The 20,997-nt window shown below is 38.5% G+C and overlaps 1 protein-coding gene across 3 annotated transcripts in view; it reads left to right on the forward strand.

Moving 5' to 3' along the window:
- The window catches only part of TRRAP (transformation/transcription domain associated protein), a 75,277-nt gene extending 54,616 nt beyond the window's left edge, over nucleotides 1-20,661 (forward strand). For all 3 annotated transcript variants that reach the window (XM_064725556.1, XM_064725555.1, XM_064725557.1), the window contains 11 exons: nucleotides 1,083-1,284; nucleotides 2,346-2,510; nucleotides 4,445-4,535; nucleotides 5,968-6,167; nucleotides 6,924-7,185; nucleotides 13,663-13,888; nucleotides 14,251-14,468; nucleotides 15,224-15,408; nucleotides 17,242-17,445; nucleotides 18,353-18,547; nucleotides 19,363-20,661. In XM_064725556.1, the coding sequence (XP_064581626.1) occupies nucleotides 1,083-1,284; nucleotides 2,346-2,510; nucleotides 4,445-4,535; nucleotides 5,968-6,167; nucleotides 6,924-7,185; nucleotides 13,663-13,888; nucleotides 14,251-14,468; nucleotides 15,224-15,408; nucleotides 17,242-17,445; nucleotides 18,353-18,547; nucleotides 19,363-19,647 (2,233 nt within the window). In that variant the 3' untranslated portion in view covers nucleotides 19,648-20,661. The remainder of the gene's footprint in view (nucleotides 1-1,082; nucleotides 1,285-2,345; nucleotides 2,511-4,444; nucleotides 4,536-5,967; nucleotides 6,168-6,923; nucleotides 7,186-13,662; nucleotides 13,889-14,250; nucleotides 14,469-15,223; nucleotides 15,409-17,241; nucleotides 17,446-18,352; nucleotides 18,548-19,362) is intronic.
- The last annotated feature ends 336 nt before the right edge of the window (nucleotides 20,662-20,997 follow it).

Below are 20,997 nucleotides of genomic sequence, written 5' to 3' on the forward strand. Positions count from 1 at the left end.
TTATAAAGGAGCAGTAGTGATACAGAGTCATCCATCAGGCTGCTGCTGGGCTGGCTCACTTCAAACCTTCATCCAGGGTGCAGGGAGCTTCTGAAAGCAAGGACATTAATGTAGCACAAAAACTAACACATGGCAGACAAAGCTGTTTTCCATTCTAGAGTTATGCCTCAGTAGCTGGTCATTTTAATTTAGTATTATAATTTCCCAAGCTAATATTGTTATGTTAAAAATATATTACAGGTAATTTAAAGAATGAGTCAAACAAGCATCATGTTACTTTGATATTGGTTATTTCAATGCTTGTTCTGCAAAGGAGAAGTGAAGCTCTTTCTGTTCATAAAGAGTCTTGAAAAACTTTAAGTTTCTTCATTTTGGTAATGCTTATGTGAGTTTTCTTATCCTTTATTTTTATGCCTAAGAAATAACATAGATTCAAGGGCTGTATATATACTGGGATGAATCGTGCCAGATTTTGGACTAGTGACACTTGGAGAAAACCTCACTAGTAACAAACAAATAATCCTTTGGTTACCCAGAACTGTGTGATTAACCTTCAAATTCCTTCACTTTTCCTGTTGAAAAAAAGGAAACTTTTACAGCTGGTGGGATGAGGAACTGACTGCTTCCAGAAAATGTTGGTTGTAAAATTTTTCATGACTTGTCTGAAAAATGAGTTAAGTAAGAGGCCTTCCTCTAAAACATAATTTAAATAACATCTTCCCAGTGTTGCTTTACTCCTTTTTTTTTGCCCAGTGGAGCAGCATGTTTAAATGATTTTGCTTCACTTCCCTTGTATTTGTTCTTCTTTCTCCCAAAGTAGTGCACTGGGAGTTTTGTTTACTTTTTTTTAAGGGAGTATATGAGATTTTTAGCACTTAAGAAACTGTTTTCATGTTGAAGCATTTACTTTTGTTGGTGCTGAACTGCAAGGAAAGCAATGACAAAACAGTTGTAAGGGACCTTATTAAAAGGTATCACTGAGTATTAAGAAACTAATTGCTTGCCCTATCAGAAATCTGACTTACACCAGCAAACAGCTACTAAATCATATAAAACTCATATTCCTATTTGTCACCACACAGGTCTGAGGAAGCAAACAAAGCTTTTTCTGCAGCTGTGCAAATGCATGACGTGCTGGTGAAGGCGTGGGCCATGTGGGGGGATTACCTGGAGAACATCTTTGTGAAGGAGAGGCAGCTCCACCTGGGGGTGTCTGCCATCACCTGCTACCTGCACGCCTGCCGCCACCAGAACGAGAGCAAGTCCAGGAAGTACCTAGCAAAGGTGAGGTCTGGGGGGTTAAAAAAGAATTGGAAAGGGGTGGGATGATGTTCAGTGCTTTAGTGAAAGAGTTACTAAGGGAAACTTTCATTTAGATAGAGGGGCTATGTGTGGTTGTTCAAAACTAATTTTGAGGTTTTTTTATGTCAGTGGGATGTCTGGATTTTCCTTTAGATGTGGAACCTTTTTGTAGGAGGAAAAGGGCAAATCACATCCAGCATTTCTACTACACAATGTGTTGCAATACTTGCAAAAAGGCATCCTTTGGTCCTTTAAAAAGCAACATAGTTTGAGGTTTGTTTATCATTACTATGGTTAAATAATATTGATGTTTACCTAAGTATTATATTTTATTCCAGATAAGCATTTTCTGTACAGTTTTACTCTGAAATTCAGCAAAATTTTGGCCAAAAAAAGCTATTTGTGTTGTATGTTTCTCAGTTTGGGGATATTTAATCTCTCTCATGAAGAAAATAAAATAATTGTACCAGACCAGGGAAGACAATCTGTTCTGACCATGAAACAAGCACAGAAAATATTGTCCGAGATTAAAGGTGGCCTCAACAGCACTCAGAAGTTTATTATTCTCCCTGTCTGGTTGCATAATAGTTAATGATTTTTAGTCAATGTTTAATATATTTAATTTAAATTAAACGAGGGGTGGACAGTTAAAATAATTAAGAATACCCAAAGAAATAATCAACTTCCTTTATCAAGGTTCATTTTATTTTAGGTTCTATAAAATTGCCTAAATTTTTATCTACACTCCCAGCCAAAACCCCAAAGAATTTCTGCAATGCAGTCATGTTCATATGCTCTTTTCTGTCTTATTTCATAGTAAGGAGTACACTTACATTTATTTTTTACATCCTTTAAATATTATTTCTGGACGAAAAATAGCATTGGCCAGGCACAATGATTGTAAGTTCTTGTCTCTGAGGCAGCTTTAACACTTTCAAGGACTCCACAGTCATATTAATAAAATATATTTGCTTTTGTGCATTGTAATGATTGATGTGGCTTAAATTTAAGCACTGAGAGATCCTCTTGAAATTCTCTCCTAGGTTCTTTGGCTGCTGAGTTTTGATGATGATAAGAACACCTTGGCAGATGCAGTGGACAAGTATTGTATTGGTGTCCCACCCATCCAGTGGCTGGCCTGGATCCCACAGCTGCTGACCTGCCTGGTTGGCTCAGAGGGCAAACTGCTCCTCAACCTCATCAGTCAGGTACTGGAGATAATCCCTAATTCCTTTTTGTCTGTAAGCTTCATTTGTGAGGTGACACATGAATTTTTTTAAAAGCAAATTGCAAAAATGCCAAGCTTTAAAAATGGTATTGTTTGCAACTGTTGATGTGTTAAAAAATGGTAATTTCTGCCTTTAAGCAGGATATTTTAAATTTCAAAGTTGAGTTTTACTTACTGAGATTAAATCCAGTGAAATTGTATCCTTATTTGTATAAGGCATTATAGCTCTCCCTCTGGAATTCTATTTAATGTATTTTTGTGAATTATATAGAACACATAAAATACATAGTTAAAAATACTTGTAATGTAGGAGTAAAGATTGGTTAGCTTTAGTAGCTGAAGGGCAAACTGTCTGGAAGTGTTTTGGTGTTTGTTCATTCAGGTTGATATAAAAGAGTGAAGTCCCATTAAAGCACAGTTGGCCATGGGAAGCTCTCACAATGCCTGAATTCCAGGCCTGCACTGCTCCACTGTTTCCTGGAAACTGGCACAGGACAACTCTTGTGCTGAATTCCTCACAGAACTCCTTTCTTTCCCCCCTTTTTAGTTTTTGAGATATGGAATTTCTGACCTTGCAGGTCCCTTCTAGTTCAGGGTATTCTATCCTGTGAGATTGAGCTCCTTTTATCCTGTCCCCTGTCTTTGCTCTTTCAGAGCTCTGAGAATGTGAGTTTTTGTAGCTAGAGAATGTCCATTTGTGTTGGCATGGGTGTACACAGCTCTAGATGAGGTGCTCATGTTCCCTTCCCTCTCTCTTCATAAAATTAAATGTAACTTTGAAGAGACCATGCTGCCAAGCAGCTTAAGATGCCAAAGTAGGTAAGGCAAACTTTGATGGGTATGGCTTGGTGTTTTCTGGCAACATCAGTGTGCTCTACTGTCTTCTGGCAGAAAATACTCATTTCATCTGTCAACTTTGTAGACACTTTATTTGTTGAGATCTGTATAAAATTTGTAGAAGTGAGTGTTTGCTCAAAGTCATACACTATTTGGAGCTTAGACTTGTAAATATCACAAATACTCCTGTTTGTCTTCCCTTTACACTTTAGGTATGTAGAAAAAGTATGAAATCAAAAAATACCATATTTTCTGTGTTACTGCTTTAAAACTCCAAAATTCTCTTCAAATAGCTTTTGACTTACAGCATGAAGCATGTGTGTGTCAGGTTAATGATCTGTCATAAATATCAGATTACTGAATGCTTCAATCCCATTGCTACATTTCCACCACTTACCATATCCATTTGGATGGAGAAAGGATCTATGATTTAGTAAAATTGTGGCTCAGGAAGCCTCAAATGCTGTCTTAAGATGTGCTCTACTGCAGGTAGTAGACACATGGTTTCTTTCCTTTAATAGATACTGAGATTTACAGATTTAAATGGGATGCTGAATGTCAACATCTCTTTAGGGTTGTTTTTTTTAATGGAAGCCATAAAATCCTGGTTTTATTTTTGGGTGCAGTTGGTATCCCCTTACATTAAGTGCCACAATTAGGTGGAGTAAAGTTACTCTCTAATGGGCTTTCTTATCAAGTATGGTGGGGCTTGCTGGGAATTGTGGCCTAATTTAAAGACTAACTGCTGTCATTATGTCTGTTTTTCTTCCATTATGCACATGAGTAAGATCTTTGAGCTGGCCCAGCTGGAGCTCTGACATTATGCTGCTTTCAGGTTTATTAGGCAATATGATCTGGAAACCCTAATTAGGTAATGTCTTAACAGTGTGTGCAGGGAGCTACCAATTCATCCTCTTCGGGTTCCTGTTACTGAAAGAATCTTTAATTTCCATAAGCTGTTATTTAACACAAAGAGCTGATTATTGCTGAATTGGACTCATTTACAAGAGAACCTGTCTGTGTTGATGTGATCTGTAGTCAGGATTCCTTAACTGAGAAATGTGTATCTCCAAATAGGTGGGAAGAGTCTATCCCCAGGCTGTTTATTTCCCTATCAGGACCCTCTATTTGACCTTGAAGATAGAACAGCGAGAGCGCTACAAGAGCGGTGAGTTTGGTCCTCATGGAATTGTTTGGGCTCTTTGGAACTTAATTGTTAGGTCAAGTTTCACTGGGTATTACACAGAAAACAGATTCTCTAGAAAACATACCAACTTAGCAAAGCTAAGGAAGAAAACTCTTGATAAGCTCTGCTTGCATTGATTTGTTTCTGTGGAGTTAAGCCTGCAGATGGCTTGAGCTGTCTTGAATTTTCTTGTATAAAATACTCACCAAGAGGAATTCCATCTCTTTTATTCTCATGTCACCTTAGTTATTGAGAATCACATGTTCTTTACTGAATGTTCTTGATAAATTTGTGGAAAAATAGAACATTCTTGGTTTACAAATACAGAATGTCACAGTTTTCCAAGATTCTCTTGAGTAATTTTCATTGGAAACAGGAACCATGTAACATTTAGGAGTCACACTTAAACTTAAAAAATTGTATCTCCATAATAACCTCTTATGGTGAATTTTAAATTCAAATGAGCATCTCAATGCTCATAAAAGCAATGTTGGCCTTGAGAAATGTTTGAGAGATGGGGAAAGCATTCAGCAACTTGCACAACAACTGTTTTCCCAAGAACAAATCACATCTGGAACAGTTATGTCAAATGATTCCGCAGAATTTAGTTGTTCTTTTGTCCCACATAATTTCCTGGGAATCCTGGGAGAGCTACTTGAAGAACTCTCATTTCAGTTCTGTGTTCTTTATTACAAAGTACATTGTTTATTTAATTGCCCTTTCCATTTGGGAATTAGTTCACTAAACTTCTGTATAAAATTGTGAAAGGGCACTAATTAAATAATGTTTTATTTTTGTTTGGGTACTCTTTTGCAGAAGGAGATGCCCACATACCCTCATAATTTATTATTTTCCAGCAATATTAAAATATTTCCCTGCCAAAAACCACTGCTGGGTGGGTGGGTTGTGTGAGTTATTGGGGGTCATCTGCTAAAGCAAAACTGCTTAATCCCTGTCTGATGGAGTTGTCATGCTAGAGATGGTTTGTGCTAAAAGATACAGTTTCTGTTGGCATCAACATATTTATTCTTTAGTTATGTGTGAAAGGTCTCCCCAAAAGGGGAGGGAAAAAATTGCCCATAATTCAAATAATTAGAATATGAAACAATGTCTGTTACTTCAAGAGTATAGGTTGGTGATGTAAAAGCTACACCTCCTATGTGTTTTTGAGGAGTGTTTATTTTGCTTAAATGTTGGGAAGTCCATACCAATAAATAGCATTTGGTGCAGAGTTTTCCCTAAAAAAACCCCAATTTTCTTTCTTAAAAAATTCTTTCTGAAACTCAGGAATACATAATTAATATTTAATGTAAATCTCAAACCAAATCTTGGAACAATGTATTTTATTTCAAAGAGACACATATCAAGTTCATGAAAGGTCATTCTTATTTCCTTTTTAATGTTCACTTTCCAGATTCAGGGCAACAGCAGCCAAGTTCAGTTGGAAATCAGTCCCACTCTGCCTCAGACCCTGGGCCCATCAGAGCCACTGCCCCAATGTGGAGATGCAGCAGGATCATGCACATGCAGAGGGAATTGCATCCAACCCTTCTGTCCTCCCTGGAAGGCATTGTGGATCAGATGGTGTGGTTCAGAGAGAACTGGCATGAGGAGGTATTTGGCTTCAATGCACCTTGAATTAATGTATGGATCATCTAAGGAAAAGTTAACTGCAAAATATTTACCCAGAATTAATTTTAAACATCAAAGCATAACTGTTTGTTTTGATTAGTAAACTGATGTTTGTAGAACTGACTGGTCTGATTGGAGTTTCAGGATCTTGGTTATTTCTGGAAGCAGTACAGGGGTTTTGCAGAACTGTTAATGTGATGAATGCCTCTAGGATTTAAGCTGTTGCTCATGCTAACTGAAAATGTATATTCTCACATTAAGTTTCAGAGATACCAGTTTCCTTCTTGATCTGGTGGTCTGTGACAGGTGGTGATTATTACCTGAAATTTGCATTGCAACAGAGAGCAGATGGACCTGCCACTCTGCTGTTCCTTGCTCTCAAAGTGTTGCACTACTCTGTTCTGTCTGCCTAGCACAGTGCTTATTTGAAGGTTTCCTCATATCACCTTTTTTTTCATATATCTCAAAATATGAAATCTAAAAGTTACCTGCTGTTGAAAGAGCAAGTTGTCCTTTGTGAGGCAGCATTTCCCCTGCTCAGTTTGTTTGTTTGCAATGCTAATGAAATTCAGTGCTGTCATTCTGATTGACCCTCTCATGCAGTTTAAGAGTAGAGTTTTAAGCAGATGTTTCTGAGAGCAAAATTCTACAATATAAAATGCAGTGGGAATGAATATTTGGTGTCAAATCAGAAGGCCTGATCTTCCTGACTATTTTTTTTCTGTTTTTCATTCTTAGGTGCTCAGACAACTGCAGCAGGGCTTGGCAAAGTGCTATTCTGTTGCCTTTGAGAAAAGTGGAGCTGTTTCAGATGCCAAAATCACTCCTCATACACTGAATTTTGTCAAGAAGTTAGTCAGCACCTTTGGAGTAGGTCTTGAGAATGTCTCCAATGTGTCCACCATGTTTTCTAGTGCAGCCTCAGAGTCACTAGCTAGGAGAGCACAGGCAACAGCTCAAGACCCCGTGTTCCAGAAGTTAAAAGGCCAATTTACAACAGGTAAATGTTTGAAATTTTTTTAAATGTTGCTTTTAATCTCAAGAAAATTTCCTCCCACAGTTCAACTGTGAGGGCATTCTGCCTTTTTATTCCAATGTCTTTTCAGAGATAAAATTTAGAAAATGTCACTTTTCTGTCATTCAGCAAACCTGAAATAGTTTTGTTCCTGTCTTTTGTGCAGCAATAAATGTAGTTCAAGTGGAAAACAGACATCAACCTAGAGAATAAATATATTGTTGTATTTTTATTATTAAAAACTGTGGTTTGATTACATATGTGTTTAAAGATAAATTACATTACTTCAGTATAATGTTTTTGCAATTTGAACAGAACTGCTGGCTGTATATGAGGGACAATAATGATCTCTGTCTCTCTGTGATGCCAGCATTTAATGAAATTTTCACCCCAGAACTCCAAACTGGTGTTTTTATGTGAAGTCTTTCAAAACAGCCTACTTCTGATGAGTAAGATTACTTTAGTGTTTTGGATAACTAGATTATAAAAATTCTATTACCCAAATTTACATCATTGGTAAATTGAATCAATAACTTTAATCAGACCTAATAAAAAAAGATACTTAAGGGAAGTAGGTTTTTTGCTTCACTCATTTTCTCTTAACCAGTGGTTACATATTTGAGTGTCTGATCTTGATTTGAAATTCTAAGAAAAGCTTGTTGACAAGCTTGATTTGTTTGGTGAAATGTGTTAAGGCCACGCAGCTCGTGCATGACAAAGTGACACTGATTGGCATGAGTGCTTTGCATTGCCAGAATTTTGAGTTTTGAATAAATTCCTTGGCTTTTCTTTAAACATAGATGAGAGTGTTTGACAAGACTTGGGGTGTTTTTTCAAGCATTTTGCTGATAATATTGTGAAAGGAAGGGAATCCTGTGAAAGTGAGTGAGTTGTAGAAGTGACCCACATTTCTCGTGCACGCCATGCTTTGCACGATGTCCTTTCTGAGGCACAGCAGTTGCATGACAGCAGATAATGAAAGTCCTGAACCATATGATTAAATTTTTACTGGTTGAAGTGTACTAGGGAGGGAATGGAACTAGAAACACTGTGTGTCTTTAATGGGAGCGTACAGGGGAAAAAAGTCATTGGATAATGATTAATGGGGTGAAATTTCACCAGTCCAAGTGCTGGATTCTGTACCTGGAACAGAGGAATAATGGCAGGTACAGGTGTAAATGGGGAGAGGAGAGCAGCCCTGGATCAGGGATCTGGGATGGTTGTTGTAGATCCCTTCCAGCTGAAATGCTCCACATTAAATACAAGTTTGGACTTGATTTTGATTTTTTATAATGGTTTATAGTCCTTCCATTGCAACAATGATATAGCCACTTATTTGTTGCTGTAAGTGTTGTTGATATGCTTGGTTGGATTTGAGTTATTTTTGGTCTGTCACAGTAGCTCCTACTTCCTTTCCTGTGAGCATCAGAGAGCTCTGGGGTTTCCAAGGTGTAAAGGAAAAGTAAATAGAATGCCAGACTACAGTCTGCAGTATCTGAAGTAATATTTCAAAACATTACTAGAGAAACATTTACGAAAGTTTAATTATGATTAATTTACAACTTTTAGTTAAAAAGTGGAGAGGATTTTCAGTATTTTTTTGTGCTGTGTTTATTTTTTTGCATATCTTTGTGATATATAAATGGCTGTTAAGGTTTTCAGATGTTCTCTCTTAATTAAAGAATTATATGGAACAACATATAAACCAAAGTATGACATAGGCCTGGTCATAAAAATCATGTAAAGTCATCAAATGCAAAGTGTTTCTTAGTAAACTTCAGTTAAGTAACAGTAATTACTTTCTTTTTTTTGAAGATTTTGTGTTTTATTTTTCAAGTACGATGAAATATGAATGTCTGCAGGATACACATAATTATTTTGCTCAGTGCTGGATTAGATTTTATTTTAATCTATTACATTCAGTGTTTAAATTTACAAATTAAATGTGGGAAAACAAAAGAAATCAAACCAATCAGCATACTTAATAATTTCTGTAATCTAATTTGTTATGCAGAAAATTAAAATAAGTTTTTTATTGATTTTACAATAAGAGTAAAATGTAAATAACTGAATAGGATTGTAATTACTGTACTGAAGATTGCATGAATTTTTTTAACATTACAAGAAACTAATTGTAGAATGTGCCTGATGTGTCCTTGTGTCACACCACTATGTCCATGTTTTTTTTTCCTGTTCTCAGTATCAGTTGCATTTGGATGATGGACAGATAATTACAGTGGTTGCCTTTCATTTCAAAAGTGTCCAAGCTAAGGAGCTGTCTTGGATAAACTTTTTGTCAATTATTCCCAGATTAATGTTGACAACTATGGTTTATAGACACTTTCAGCAGGGTTTGGTTGCATAATCATTTCCATCAACATCAGAGTTGTGTTTTGATTCTGGTTTGGAGCCACTGGAGACTCTCACACCATTTGTTATATTCTGAATTTTTTGTCTGTAGCAGTCTGGACTGTTGGAGCTGTGATAGGTCATCTTTATCTATCCTAATGTTATATTATAAAAACAAATTTTACTTTGAATTTTTTTTCTAGAACTTCAAATGCATAGTTCTTTGACCATCTGTTCTTTGTTCTTTCCTTTTCTGCTAAACCTTTTGACATCAAAGAAAAGAAAATGCTGAAAAATGCTCCCTTTGAGAGCTCTCTCAGCAGTGAGAGCAGCAGAAAAGCTGCCTCAATTGTCCTTTTGTGGGCAGATGATAGTTTAGAGTTTGGATCAGCTTCTTTCTGCAGCCATCTCTCCTCTTCAAGCTGAATATGAATGGAGAGCTCCAAAATACCCCCTTGAAGGGCATGGTAATTTCCTTGAGACTTTGTCCCCCAGCACAAAGAATCCTTCACTGTGCTGGTGGCTCTGCAGTCAGGAGGAAGCTCTTGAAACCCAAGTGTGGCTCTGCACTGTTAGGAGGGGGCAGGGGGAAGAGCTCTGTGCATTTGCAGCCTTTTTAAGGATTTTTTTTCCCTTTTGCTCAAGAGTGAACATAGTGTGCTTTGGTAGCTCTTTCTTTGCTTCCATTGTAATTTTTAGGTAACAGGATGATATCCAGGAAATCCAGATAAAGAGATGGATGATATTTGACCTTGGTGTCCTGTACATGCAATTTTGGTTTTCTGGAGCTGAGTGATAAACCAGAAGTTCTGCTCCACATTTCTGCTTTCCTCTCACTGAGATTTTTCATCTTTATTGCTTTTTTCCGAAAGTTCTTGTGAGATTGGAAAGAAGTTTTGGGAAGTAGAATATATAAATGTTTGAATATTATCTTCGAAAGCAAGACAGCACTTCGATTTTGGAGAATGCTTGGATCTTCTTCAGTGTCATGGGCATGAAGAATTGTCCTGCTCTGTGCAGCTAAGCTCACAACTCAGTCCTCAGGGACACTTTACATGATTAAAGCTTTGTCTTTTTAGCTGGAGACCCTTGAGATGTGAACCTTTAATGGAATCAAGCTTTTCCTATGGTCAGAATAATCTTAAAAATCTTCAGATGAACTGCTTCTTGCTCTAAAAGCATTAATAGCATGTTGCCTTTGATCAGAACTATTTTCTTCCAGTGTAGCAGAAGGGTTTTTAAGTATAGTTCTGGAGTCTTAGTTTGGAGGTAATGCCATGTTAATGTTGTGTAGGTCAAGGCAACTGGGGGGACAGAGAGTTTGATACTCTAATTTTGCTACTTCGAGTATGTTTTTTGGTGTTTCTTCCTGAGGAATGATGGTACAGCCTTCAATCAAAGTGTGTTAAGAGGCATCAGGATTTTTTAGGTCTGTCACTGGGGAGAAGATTGTGCCCCATTTCTCCTTCCATTGAGAGTGGCAAGAAACTTCAGCAGCATTGAGAAGAGAGAGCAAACTGCTGCCACTGCAGTCTGTGCCATGGCCTTCTGTGAAAATCCCCATTAAGGATCAGGGGGAAAACTTCCCATCCTTTTTAGGAATAGGTGGTGCAAGTAGTGAGGTACTTCACACCAGTGTGTGTTAGCTTGAGAAAGGTGTTTTCCAGTACTAAGTAATGAAGAAATGGATTTTTTTTTTTAAACAAAACCACTGTTTATATAGATTAAGGTGTCTGCAAAACAGAGAGACTTTTACACAAATTGTGTTTGGTCTTGTATTTCCCTTTCTTCCAGCTGAAGTGATTTTTCCTCTCAGATGGGCTCTCTGTGACATGAGCAGAAAGACTAATTGAACTCTCTGTGTTTCCCATCTGCCACTGGGAAACAAAAGAACAACAAAAATCCTAAAACAGGCATTCAGCAAACTAGAGCTGCTCTTGTGGTGAACTGAGTGACTTTTTTTTATAAGGAAAATACACTGATGTGTGTTTTTACCTCTTGGCTGATTCACATTAGCACAAAAACTAGTTGCAGTTTGAGGGTACTTTCCTGCACTTCAGAGATTCGGGAGATAAATGATGCAATAATTTTGTCACTTTGATGAAATGATTTACTCCCACTGCTCACTAGAGGGTAGGCTTGGGATTTTAATAAGAGTGTTTTACAATGATATTGCAGTAGATGCACTGCCCACAGCAGGCAGAAAAAGAAAAGGGAATATTACATCCATAAATATGAAACTGTATTTTTCATTATAAACTTTTTTCTTGCAGAAGTGGAAAGGATTTTGTATGAGCTGTTTTTTTGTTCTGTTTTAGGCTGGTAAACTTAGGTCTTTCACTGAAAGATTTTAGCATATCAGTTTATTGTGGATACACAGTGAAATATGTTGGGTTATATGTTCTCTGATATTTATTTAAGCAACAGAACAGCAAAATGAAACTAATTCTAAGGTGCATCTTTTTCTTTGGCATTAGAATCCTTTTTAAAGAAAAAGGATTAAAGAAAAAAACTTAGGAGAGTGTGTGTAGAATGACAGGAACTCTGCTGGCTAAATGAATATTTTAAGTTGCTTTTAGAAGTAAGTCTTTTGGACAATCAGAATTTTGAGTGGTTTAATTGTGGTTGAAAAAACTTTTATAATTCAGTAATTGCTGTGTGCACACAATTCACTCTTGGCACACTTGCAGGCAGATGCTTGTAGCATATTTATGTGGTCAAGTTTTCTGAGCAGGGCTCGTGTTTATTGGGTTTTTGGTATTTTTGTCAACTTAGGAAAATATTGAGTGTGTATAACATATTGAAATGAAGGTTCTGCAAGAAAATTTAAACTAATTTTTAAGACTTTATTTTCCATTGTGTTGAATAATACTAAAGATTCCGTTCTGCTCTAGCTGCAAATCTCAGAAATACTGAATTGTCATTCTCTGGTTTTATTTTCAGTTGCTTTTTCACTTGAGACATGTTGAGCTTAAAATGGCATCTTCTAGGGAGTGGAGAGGAGTTAAAAATTCAAGTCTGTTGGTTAACTTGCATAGTTTGGGATGCCATAACTAATGAGGTTTACAGAGAGTAGTTTGTCTTCTTATCCAAGTGTGTTTAATTTTTCATTGTTGTGGCACTGGAGTGCTGAGCCATCATTTCATGTATGTGATTTATTCATTTTCCCTCTTTTGGGAAATTCAAAGACATTTATTTATTTATTATTTGCTTTGTCTGAAACTGTTGTGAGAGCAGTGTTGGGAAGATGGTGTTGGTGTGGCCCAGAAAATGCTCAGTATTGCAGTGATTTCTGTTACAGAATTACTTGCATAATGTACTGAAGTCCATATATTGACCTTGAGAAAGTTCCTTCTTCACCTGCATGTGGATTAAAGGAGATATTCTCACTCTGTGATACTGTTGACATTGCAGTGGAAAGAGCAGGCTGTTTGCATAATATTGTCATTTTTCTTGGGCTGCTGTGGCTGTTCTTCCTATAGTGTCTTTCAGTTGTTGTCTGAGACAGGAAAGAATAAGAATTTTCTTGCACCTGAGAATAGTAATAATAACAATTTTCTTATTTGTCCTGCAGTTCCTCATAGATTCTATGTTGTGTTGTCAACTGGGGCTCTTTCATGCATTTTAGGAGTAAAAAATAATAAATAAATAAATGACTTGTAATGATACAGGTAGAAAATTATAGTGCTATAAAGTAAGCCTACTTTTCCTCTTTCACTGAGTGGTCTGATGTAATAATTTGGGGTTTTACTGCTTTCTTTCGATGCGGTATGTCTGGTTGCAGAATATAGAGAATTCAGTACAGTAACAGTATTTAAATTTTATATGCTTTACAATGTTTGTGTGACTAAAACAGGAAAATCTTAGGAAGTTCGTCATGTACTAAAAAACTGAATATTTTAGAGTTGTATACTCTAAAAGAGGTAGCAAATTCTGACAGGTCTAAGTTATTGTTCTATATAATGCTAGGACTTTGCAAAAAGGTTTTCTATAGAAAATAGAAATATTCAACAGAGCCTGCCTTTTAAAGGCAGTTCAGCTTAGTGGGGGTGTGTGTGTTTGGTTTGCACTATTGAATAGGGTGATTTGTTTTTGCTTGTCTTTTTTTTTTAGATTTTGACTTCAGTGTTCCAGGATCAATGAAACTCCACAACCTTATCTCCAAACTAAAGAAATGGATCAAAATTCTGGAGGCCAAAACTAAACAGCTTCCCAAGTTCTTCCTCATAGAGGAGAAGTGCCGCTTTCTAAGCAACTTCTCAGCTCAAACTGCGGAGGTAGAGATACCTGGAGAATTCCTCATGCCAAAGCCAACACATTACTACATCAAGATAGCAAGGTAACCTAAAAATCCATTTTGGTAGCTGTAATTCTGGAAACAGAGAAGAAAATTAAAGCCCTCTCCATCCATCCATCCATCCATCCATCCATCCATCCACTCTGCAAAAGTAGATAGATATTTTATAGTAGAGAAATATTTTATATGTGTGTATTATATATATAGTTAAACTTTGGTGTAAGACCTTTTTAATTTATCCTCCTTCAATAATTTTACATTTGATCACTAAACACCCGCACTGTTCAGAACATATTTAGTTTTCTTGTACCTTGCTGTGAGTTGAGATCTGTGCTTTTATTGTCACCACTAGAGATGCTGTTGTTCAAAAGAGTTACAAAGCTCTCTCCAAATGCTCCTGGCAGGTTCATGCCCCGCGTGGAGATCGTGCAGAAGCACAACACAGCTGCTCGCAGGCTGTACATCCGCGGGCACAACGGGAAGATCTACCCGTACCTGGTGATGAACGACGCCTGCCTGACCGAGTCGCGCCGCGAGGAGCGCGTCCTGCAGCTGCTCCGCCTCCTCAACCCCTGCCTGGAGAAGAGGAAGGAGACCACCAAGAGGCATTTGTTCTTCACAGGTACTGCAGGGAGAGAGGTCTGTGTTGTTTTTAAATGTAAGTTGCTCTCAGAGGTTAAAACAGCTGGAGGTTTTTGAATATTCACAAGGTAAATTCATATCTGGCTGGGTGATTAGTCTTGTCTGGAGCTATAGCTCCCCTCTGGAGGAGTGCAGCTGATTGCAGGGGTCTGGGGTGTTTTTAGAAATGGTTATGTGCCTTGCTTATGATATCAAGTGCACTTGCCTTGCTTATGATATCTTGCACTTGCAAGAGATGCCCACTGGGCCTGTTGGTGTGGAAATGGGCGCACATACTTCAACAACATTGAAGTATGGGAAATATAATGGGAAATACAACATTTAGAGACAACTGAAGAGGGTCAGAACAAAACCTTTTCTCCGTGATTTGTGATATAGGAATATTGAATTTCTTTTACATCTTCCACATAACACAGAAGAAATACTTTTTCTTTTTGCTGCTGAATTTCATCTAAACAAACTATTGCCCTCTTTCCTAAAGGTAAAGAAAAATAGGAAGAATGATGAGTGCTCAATTTTTTTTCAAAAGTACCATTGATGTTTCTGTTAAGATAAAAAAAATCCTACTGTAATTCTTTTTTACCTGAGCTTATAAATTAGTTATGAGCATAGCATTAAAGTTTTCTGTTGATAGACTGCAGTTGATTATCAGGGTTGTGTTTGAGGGCTGGTGTGTCAGCATTTGGGCTCTGATGAACTCAGGTTTGCTTTGCTCTGTGTGCCCGCCCTGCGCAGTGCCGCGGGTGGTGGCGGTGTCCCCGCAGATGCGGCTGGTGGAGGACAACCCCTCCTCGCTGTCCCTGGTGGAGATCTACAAGCAGCGCTGCGCCAAGAAGGGCATCGAGCACGACAACCCCATCTCGCGCTACTACGACCGGCTGGCCACAGTGCAGGCTCGGGGCACGCAGGCCAGTCACCAGGTACTGCAGCACGGGGTGAGCGCAGGGCTGTGCCCTGGGCCTGGGCAGTTCCATCCAGGGCTGTGCCCTGAGCCCTGAACCCTGCCCTGGGCAACTCCATCCAGGGCTGTGCCCTGAGCCCTGAACCCTGCCCTGGGCAACTCCATCCACAGCTGTGCCCTGAGCCCTGAACCCTGCCCTGGGCAACTCCATCCAGGGCTGTGCCCTGAGCCCTGAACCCTGCCCTGCCCTGGGTAACTCCATCCAGGGCTGGGCCCTGAGCCCTGAGCCCTGAACCCTGCCCTGGGCAGTTCCATCCCTGGGCAATTCCATCCAGGGCTGTGCCCTGAGCTCTGCCCTGGGCAGTTCCATCCAGGGCTGTGTCCTGAGCCCTGAACCCTGCCCTGGGCAACTCCATCCAGGGCTGTGCCCTGAGCCCTGAACCCTGCCCTGCCCTGGACAATTCCATCCAGGGCTGTCCCCTGCACCCTGCTCTGCCTCAGCAATTTCACCCAGGGTTTTTTCCCTGCACCCCACCCTGCTCTGCCCTGGGCAATTCCATCCCTGGGCCATTTCATCCAGGGCTTTCCCCGGCGCCCTGCCCTGCCCCATTTCATCCATGGCTGTCCTCAGCACCCTGCCCTGCCCAATTCCATCCAAGGCTGTCCCCACCATCCTGCCCTGTCCAGTTTCATCCAGGGCTTTCCCCAGCACTCTGCTGTGCCTTGGCAAATTCGCCCCAGCACTTCTTCAGAACTTAGGAAGTTCATTATGTACTAAACTACAGAATATTTTGGAGTTTAGAAAAGAGGTAGCAGATTCTGACAGGTTTAAGTTTATTGTTATATAGAAAGCTAGGACTTTGTTAAAAGGTTTCCTACAGAAAATGGAAATATTCAGCAGAGCCTGTGTTAAAGGCAGTTCAGTTTAGCAGGGATGTGTGTGGTTGGTAAATGTCATTAGATGTCAGACAGATACACAGTGCATGGTGGTGGTTGGATTTTTTGCATGTATTTTGATTTTGCATAATGAGGACTCTATATGTCTTCAGAGTTTTAGGTGATCTTTGAATGATTTTATTTAAAAAAAGCTGTATTTGTATTGCTGGAAGTTGTTTTGGGTAAATGCAACTGAAAACAGGCAGGGTGCTGATTGATTTTTTTTCCTCTCTTGTATAGTGCTTTAAAAATAATTAATTGACATCATGGGAAGCTGCATTTCTAATTTACATAAGCAGCTACTGCATGGTATGTGAGGCAGGCTTCCCATGTTCTTGTAATATTTCTCTTAAAATTGCCAGTGGATCCATTCATCTAAGCCAAACAGAAGCAGTTGGGCAATCTCACCTAATAAATGAAGTACTCAGGAAGAACAAAGCTCTCTCTCTCTGTAAACTCCACCAAACAATCAGCTGTGATGTATAAGGGGGTTTTATGTTGTTTTTTTTTAGTTAGGGTTAGTGCAAATTCATAGGTAAAATGCCAGTCCCATTCCAAATACAGCTATTAGAAAATGCACAATAAATATGTATTACAGATGTAGTTTAAACAATTGTCTCAGACTTTCTTTGTTACAAAATAAAAATGGGAGTGCTATGTAACACTTGTTTCTATTTTCAGAATTCTTACATTTGAAACTTTAACAGCCCTTTAATTGAAGTCAACATGGCTATCATGCTTCCTGGTGTAACAGAACAGATCCTTCTTTTTCAAACTAATTAGGCCTTGTATATGCTAGAGTAATTAAATGTTTTGGTATATTTTTTCTAAAACAAGATACAGCAATTAAGAGCAGATTGGTAGTTGCTGTAGAGCATTAAAAATGCCTTTTCCAAGTAACCCTTCTGCTGTGCAGGTTCTCAGAGACATCCTGAAGGAGGTGCAGAGTAACATGGTGCCTCGCAGCATGCTCAAGGAGTGGGCCCTGCACACCTTCCCCAACGCCACGGATTACTGGACCTTCAGGAAGATGTTCACCATCCAGCTGGCCCTCATTGGCTTTGCAGAATTCATCTTCCACTTGAACAGGCTCAACCCTGAGATGCTGCAGATTGCCCAGGTGTGCTTCAGTTTGCTCATTCTCTCGGCTTGGATCAGATGGATATTTGCACTGTGCTTTTGGAATGAGCTGAACATAGATAATTAACAGTGCATTTCAGTTGGCTTTTTATTTCTGTGTGATTGCACATCCTGTAGGGAGCAATTTAACCTGCAGTCCCCATGGACATCAACTCTGCCCTCTGTGTTTAGAACTTTGTGGAATTGTTCTTAGATATTTGAACTCTTCATGTAAATGACTGATAAGTCTCTTTTTAGTCTTCTTTCAAATATATTGCTTTCAAAGTACCTTTGTGTTAAATAGATTAGGTGTAAGAAAAATAAAATACAGAGCTTCATTTTCTTAAATGTCTATACCCCTTTTCAAATACCATTCTCTTTTGAGCATATCCATCAAGCTACAACTCCTATTAATCATGATTTTTCTGTTTTAACCCAATATGTAAAATGATGTTTGCCACCTAAAAAAGAGCAAAGGTGGTATTTATTACAGTCTCAATGCCATTTTAATGCGTGGAGAGCTATAGTATGCATAGCAATTAAGATTTTTTGATCCCTCTATTAAGTGTTCAGCTTAATTTTCAGTTGTTTACCCACAGTGAACCTTGGGCACTGAATTGTCCCAGAGGTCTATTGGCAGTGACTCCATACAGATCAGGATCCAGAGGAATCTACTCCTTAAGTTTGGTATTACATGTATTTAGTGAGGGGTTTGGACACAACATTTTGAGAGCAATACCTTTGTGCATGCCATTATTGCTCAAAAGTTATTTGGCTAAACAAATAAAATGCTTTTGAAGCACTGTTGAAACTCAGCATTAACAGACACAAAAACCCAACTACTTTTGGTTCCATGAAGGAAAATGAGTTGCTTTAACTGCTTTTGTGCGTGTTTGTGTTCATCCCAGGACACTGGCAAGCTCAACGTGGCGTACTTTCGCTTTGACATCAACGATGCCACGGGAGACCTGGACGCCAACCGCCCGGTGCCCTTCCGCCTCACCCCCAACATCTCCGAGTTCCTCACCACCATCGGGGTGTCAGGGCCCCTCACTGCATCCATGATTGCAGTAGCTCGCTGCTTTGCACAGCCAAACTTCAAGGTTTGTATTTGACAATTCATAAAATACAGCACTTTTTTGGTGAAGGTAGAAACTGAATGATGGTGCGGATTTGTTTTAAAATTTTACCCTGAGGTCATCACAAAGGCCAGATGAAATGTTGGAAACGTTTGGAAATGTTTTATGTTATGTGTAAACATTTAATTTGACTCAGACTGGACACATAAAAGTTTGCTTTAGAAGCTTGAGATTGTTGGAGTTGGAAGATTAATACCAGTAACACAAATCAGTGATGAGAAAAAATAGGAAAGTATTTGCAGGAATTTCTTTTTCATCCAAGGATAGAACTGGCCTATATAACATATATGTGTATATATATTAAATACATATGTATAGATGTTGTAGTCAGTATTCTTTCCCTGTGTAGCAGAAAATAATATTCCCCTAGAGTGTAATGACTGCAAAAAATCCCTCCAGCTTTCCAAAGTGTTCCAAATCTCTGCCCAAGACTTCTGTCTGTGTGTGTGTTGTAGAAGCCATGAATTTAGTGGAGTCATTTAAAAATAGGATGTACACAATTGTATCTGTGTATCAATATCTCAATATATGTTATTCATTTCTGTAGGAGTCATTGAGCTGTGCTTTTGTAATGGAAACATTTTATGAACAGGAATAGCTGGAGAGGAAATAATAAAATGTTTGGAAGCCACACTCGTCTTGAAAAGTCTGAAATTGCAATGTGGCACCAAAAGTGTCAAAACACTGTCAACTAAAATCTAGTTACAATTCTGTAATCTGATAGAACCTGAGCATTCTATGGATTAAGTGCAATAATCTGATTTTTCTTCTTCATGTAGGTTGATGGCATCCTAAAAACTGTGCTAAGGGATGAGATCATTGCGTGGCACAAGAAAACCCAAGAGGACACCTCGTCTCCCCTGTCAGCAGCTGGGCAGCCCGAGAACATGGACAGCCAGCAGCTGGTGTCCCTGGTTCAGAAAGCTGTCACTGCCATCATGACCCGCCTGCACAACCTGGCCCAGTTTGAGGGAGGGGAAAGCAAAGTCAACACCCTGGTGGCAGCTGCCAACAGCCTGGACAACCTCTGCAGGATGGACCCCGCCTGGCACCCCTGGCTGTGACTCCAAGCTTTCAATAGTTTGAGCTGGGGTTTTGTTGTTTTTGTTGGTTTTTTTTTTGTTTTGTTTTTTTTTGTTGTTTTTATTTCCTCCTGTTGTTTGTGGTGTGAGCCATATTTTGTGTTAAGAAAATGTGAAAAAAGCTTTGCAGACGATGGCTCACCTGTCACACTGCGTTTTGTCAGTTTTCTAGCTGTGTTTACAGTAGTATGGTGTTTTTACTGGTTTTAATTTCAGGAGGAGACATTTCCTCCTGTTTATGCAGTTGATATGCAACAGCAGCTTTTGCAAATAGGTTAAAATGAAGAGAGAAAAATAATATACAGAAAAATCTAATTTTATGATGAAGACTATGAAACTAGCATTGTTAGATTTAGGGTCTGCCATTCCTAATAACTTGCAGTATATGAATTTTTTATACTATAGTAATTACTAAAAAAAAGAGAAAAATACAGTAATCCCTGTTACTGAGTTTTCCTCTGTGAAATTTTACTTAATCACTCTCTTCATAATGCCAAATTGAAGGCACAGATAAATGCTCTTAACTTTTAAGTTTGCTTCAAATTTACATGAGCAATTGCTTTGTACAGACAATTTTGTACCAAATGTTATAGAGGTGAGATTTTGTTAGGCACTGAGAAAATGATGATCAAATTGTGCTGACTTTTCCTGGAGCACAAGCTATGTACAGTAAAAGCGTGAACCATTTAGAGTATTTGGTTTAGTTGTGGACAGTGTGTGGGGGGAAGTTTATAAAAGGATGGAAAAAGTCATCCTTTGATATCTGTATTTGTCTGTAATAGAGAAAAAAATGAAATCTTATCAAGTTCTCTTTACTGTTTAGAATTACAGTAGCTTCTTTAGGATGAACCTGTTCCTTTGTAATTTAAGAAGAAGAACAGTTTAATGTTTTACTTGTCTTTCTGTTGTGTTAGCATTTTTATAAAACTTCAGTGTTGAGAATGTTAAATTTGTACAGAGTGATTTTTTTCCAAATAAATATTTTATAAAACTCTCTGTGGTATTCATTTCATTTATAATATTTTTAATATTATCCTGTGACTATGATTTTGCTTCATTATATGCTGGATGAAGCAAGCATGGCCCTTCATTCCCATGCTTGGTGCTCCTTTTGTATCAAAGAGAATTTTGCTCTATGGCACTATGTACAAGGGGAAGCTCAAATAAATGAGTGCCAAGGACTGTATAAGGATTTGGAAAACAAACATCCCTTTTTTTTTGCAAAGACTTACTTCCTTATCAAAATCATGTTGGCAAGAATAATCTTCTTATAAAACACAGCACTTCCTGCATGTGTCACAACACGCTCTGTCTGCAGTCATTCACAACTGA

The sequence above is a fragment of the Zonotrichia leucophrys genome, chromosome 14, assembly GCF_028769735.1.
Source record: "Zonotrichia leucophrys gambelii isolate GWCS_2022_RI chromosome 14, RI_Zleu_2.0, whole genome shotgun sequence".
Taxonomy (NCBI): Eukaryota; Metazoa; Chordata; class Aves; order Passeriformes; family Passerellidae; genus Zonotrichia; species Zonotrichia leucophrys.